The 4,643-nt window shown below is 46.2% G+C and overlaps 1 protein-coding gene across 1 annotated transcript; it reads right to left on the bottom strand.

Moving 5' to 3' along the window:
- Positions 1 to 1,213: 1,213 nt before the first annotated feature.
- Positions 1,214 to 4,326, bottom strand: tlnrd1 (talin rod domain containing 1). The gene has a single exon (XM_061703231.1). The coding sequence runs from the start codon at positions 2,898 to 2,900 to the stop codon at positions 1,836 to 1,838; it is 1,065 nt and encodes a 354-aa protein (XP_061559215.1). The 5' UTR covers positions 2,901 to 4,326; the 3' UTR covers positions 1,214 to 1,835.
- Between the last annotated feature and the right edge of the window lie 317 nt (positions 4,327 to 4,643).

The raw sequence follows: 4,643 nt of genomic DNA, 5'->3' as shown, positions 1-4,643 counted from the left end.
TTAGCACATCTGCCTCACGGTTCTGGGGACCCGGGTTCAATTCCGGGCTCACCTGTGTGGAGTTTGCATGTTCTCCCCGTGCCTGTGTGTTTTTTCTCCGGGGACTCCGGTTTCATCCCATATCCCAAAAAAACATGCATGGTAGGTTAATTGAAGACTCTAAATTGCCCGGAGGTGCGAATGGTTGTTTGTTTGTATGTGCCCTGCGATTGGCTGGCAACCAGTTCACGGTGTACCCCGCCTCTCGACCGAAGATAGCTGGGATAGGCTCCAGGACGCCAGTGACCCTAGTGTGCACAAGCAGTACGAAAAATGGATGGATGTATTTATACATTCATCTTCTGTTCCGCTTATCTTCACTAGGGTCGCAGGCCTGCTGGAGCCTATCCCAGCTATCTTCGGGCGAGAAGCGGGGTACACGCTGAACTGGTCACCAGCCAATCATAAACAACCAACCATTCATACTCACATTCACACCTAAGGGCAATTTAGAATCTTCAATTAACCTACTGTATTTGTACAGTGGATATAAAAAGTCTACACACCCCTGTTCAAATGCCACGATAAAGATAAATCATTTCAAAACCTTTTCACCATTAATGTGACCTGTAACAGACTTCAATTTCCACTGTACAGGTATATGTGTAAACACACATTAACCCATAAACAGTATAAATACCCCTTAATCATTTTAACAGTGTGCTTTGATTGGTATGATGTGGACGATGATGTGTTTAAGTCATGACATTTTTACACTGCAGTAAGCAACAACAATTTGAGTTCATTTCCACGCCCTGGGTGAGTTGCATTGTCTTTGTGGTTGCTATGTCAACAACTAATTTACTTCTTTAGATTACTTTACCTGAGGTAATATCAATCAAACTTTCTTTATATATCACCATGTGTGGAGAGTGAGGATTTAGACATTAATAAAAGGGGTTATTAATGTCTTATAAGTTTAAGCATGACAAAAAAAAAAAAAAAAATAAGAACATGAAGTTATGCTAGCATAATTCGATGGCAGACCATACATTCTACAACAACACTGAAGTTTTAGCTAAATAGCATTTTTGACCTTTGGCAAACCAAGGGCTGTTTATTAAATGTAATAGAATAAATCATCATATAACCAAAATGGACAAAATCAATAAATGCAGCTTGATTGAACAAGTCGTTGAAATTAATTCCAGGTAGCACTTGAGCCAAACAGCTTATAAGAAACATTTTTAATTGTTGAAATAAATACTCCATTACATGCATGGTCAAACACATTAAAGTACTATGTGAAGTCTAATAATGTGTAAAAACCTATGGCACACTCACAGCAGCTTTTACCAAGTAGGGATTCACACACATTGAGAAAAAAACAAAACAAAACAAACAAACAAAATCTGACACTTGTCACTCCTACCAAGCTTGCAAAGCACATGGCTTAGAGCAGGTCAGTCAATCAATCATAGGTTCACATAGCAAGGCTACATCCATCCAACGTCGAGGCTGGCATTTTCACCAGAGCTGAAAACTGAGGTAAACTTTTCAGGATAGGAAGGTACTGTCAGTTTGTGAAGAGCAGGGAGGGGAGCTGTGCCTGCTTTGGGCTGATGGTGGCAAAGTGGCCTGATTACTTGGGTTAAAGTCACATCCAGCGTGACACAAAACCCTGTAGAGAACTTGCTCATCGATGTTTCAGCGCACTTCATGAACAGACACCAGACTTCCTTGCACATTTTTTTGGAACCTTTTCTAATCCTGATGAGCAGGGTGTAGGTGTAAGTCTCTTTGGTATGTTCAAACAGGACATAGTTGGACCAGAAATTATACTGTTTCTCCGTGAACTAAGTCACAGAATGAGAGTTGACTGGCGGCAGAGTCCTCGGAGACGAGCGCTCTCTGAGTGCCTGTGTGAGCAGGGTGCAGCCATCTGACACAGCACATGCCGAGTTCCGTAGGCGCTCCCGGTAGTCGGCCATTCTGGAGCTGCTCTCGGGGTGCTGGGCAACATCCCTGAGTCCCTGGGTGAGGAGGACACAGGCTGAAACGACACTCATGGCGCCCCCTAACACTGCAGTCTGTACACCCTTCCCTTCAGTGGAGATACCCGCAGCTCTCCCCAGGAACTGAGGCTCTGTGGCAAAGCCGACCAGCGCGTTGACGGCTTGGACCAGGGCGCCACTGAAGAGGACGCAACGATTCCTTGTCAGCTCGCTGGGCTGTGTTTTCACCTCTTTTACACAAGCCAGGAAGGCAGTGCCACTAGTGCTCATGCTCTTGACACTCAGTTTGAACTGCTCTTTTCCAAAGCGGTCCCTGGACCTTTCGCTGGCCAGCGACGAGATGTCTGTCAGAGTCTTGAGGTTGGTGGAGATGTTCTGGGAGAGCTCGAGGAGTAGTTGGGGAGTGAGATCCAGCAGGGGCGTGACTCGGAGGACGCTGCAGCTTTGTTCAACCTCGTGCCGACAACGGGTCACTTTGTAACGGTCCACAAGACCGGGCAAGCAAGGCTGCGAGCCGGCGGTCTCTACAGCTGCCAGATAGGCAGCGTGGGCAGAGCATTCAGTCAAAGAAACCACGAGATCAGCCATCTCCAACAGGCGGTCCCCTACCTCTGTGAATCGGCCCATGTTGAGCTGGCTTTGTATGTCATGGGTGAGAATAGAGAGCTCTTTAGTCCGTGCAATGACCGTGTCACGACACTGGTCAAACGTGTCGGCCACCGCCACACCCTCAGAAGTCATGACTGGCCTGGTCTCGCTGGACAGCAGGAGGAGGTCGGCCACCAGCTGCATCTTGCCCTTACATGTGTCGCAGATAGACGAAAGACGCTTTCTCTGCTGAAGACTTCCACTGGGTGTGCTGGTGGATCCCTCACTAGCCGATTTGCCGGAGCCACCACTAGCCATAATAAGGAGGGTAGTGGGGTGGGGGTGGTCAAAATGCTCTTTTGACAGGGTTATTTATAGTTTTCTGCTGTTGCTGCAAACTGCATTGTTCTGTTTAAGACATTTCCATATCAAACCACTGCAAGGTAAAGTCTCTCAAAAAAAACAAAAAAAACAACAACTGGCCAAAAGTCTTCCTTAAATTCCTTCACAATATGGCGAAACACTGGTGAAAAGCGAAACAAAATTACTGCATTATTGGAATGAGGTTCCCACTGTCCCCCAAATATTGACCCCAGTCATTTCAAAATACTACTGTATCAGCACTTATTCTGGCCCATTCATATAAATGCCCTGAATTGAAAATGCAAGTATCACAATAGCCTCAGCCTGTTGTGGAACACAAAAAGTCACAGGTTGAACTTAAAACGAAATCACTCAAACTGCAGTGCCAACTAAATGCCTTCCAAAAGGCAAAGTGCAGACCAAAAATATGCAACTCTCATTAAAAAAAAAAAATAATAATTACAAACAAATTTCCACTTTATATTAAATTAGTAGGGGGGCTGCTTCTGTGCCATTTGGTCAAATTAGAGATTATACTGATCTATGTGTTATTATTGGGGGGTGATGACAAACCTTTTCGATACCTAAGTGTAGTCTCTTTCGTATTTATTCAATAGGATATCATTTTATGTCCGCTCGAATGAGGGCTGACCGAGAACAGCACCTTGGCCGACTGGCTCCCAGTAAGTCTGGGGTACTCATGCTGGTTAGGGACGGGGCACCACCCGGGCAGCACTTGTGGACAGCGAGGAGACGTGGCTTTCCCTCCTGCGCCATCGTTTAACGAATCCCGCTGTTGGTTAAAGTCCATCCACGCCGAGCCCACCGTCCAGTTTCAACCTCGTCTTCTTCAAACACAAGCCCGGGTTACACGCTAGCGCTCGCTTCGACTCCATAGGCACCGTCCGTTATTTCGTCCACCGCCTCCTTGGTGTCTTAACACCGGACCGGAGCGCGTGAAAGCCCGCATACACTCTGGGACCATTCGCTTCGTATATCCATACCGCTCGGTGGTCGTCCGACATGTAATCCAATTGCGAGAACAGGCGGCGGCGTCCCCTCCTCCGACCCACAAAAATGAAAAAAAAATGAGTTCGGGAGAAGCGGCCGTTATTCCCAGAGATTCAAAGTGGCGCTATGAGGAAGCGGGGAGGGTGTGGTCGCGTTGAACGGCCGCTGGACTGAGCCAACTTGAAGCAACACACCGATACCAAGAGCCGTTCGCCTACGACAGGCCGGCCTCCATGTTTGGGAACTCGGCAGCCCCAGACAAAGTGACTTCCAGAGGGAGAAGAACCACGGTCGCCGAAGTTTGGCAAAGACTTTGCGTTTGCTGTTCAACTACTCGGAGTTGTGCCATGAGACATCCCCGCTGAGTCAAGTGGACCGCCAACCCAGCTACGAACACACACCGGATGTGTGCGTTTCAAAAATAAAAGCTGCCCCCCCCCCCCACAAAAATAAAATAAAATAATAAAATAAATAAAAATAGTAAATAAAAATAAAAATTTAATATATACACACACAGGTATATATAGTTCAAAACATTTATAATTATTGAGGGCCTCGTTTATGTACACGCAAATACATTCATGTGATGTGGCCGGTGATTTTGTACTGGTCCTTTCTGTTAAATTCGAAGATGCTTAAACAGAAGGCCAAGTTGTCTCAAGTTTTGTATCACATATTTACTGAGCT

Source organism: Phycodurus eques, chromosome 2 (genome assembly GCF_024500275.1).
Source record: "Phycodurus eques isolate BA_2022a chromosome 2, UOR_Pequ_1.1, whole genome shotgun sequence".
Lineage (NCBI taxonomy): Eukaryota > Metazoa > Chordata > Actinopteri > Syngnathiformes > Syngnathidae > Phycodurus > Phycodurus eques.
Note: the sequence above shows the minus strand (reverse complement) of the source record. Positions and strands in the feature narration are given on the sequence as shown.

Bases quoted from the DNA above. Each gene is read 5' to 3' on its own strand.
- tlnrd1 (XM_061703231.1), bottom strand. From the start codon at position 2,900: ATGGCTAGTGGTGGCTCCGGCAAATCGGCTAGTGAGGGATCCACCAGC.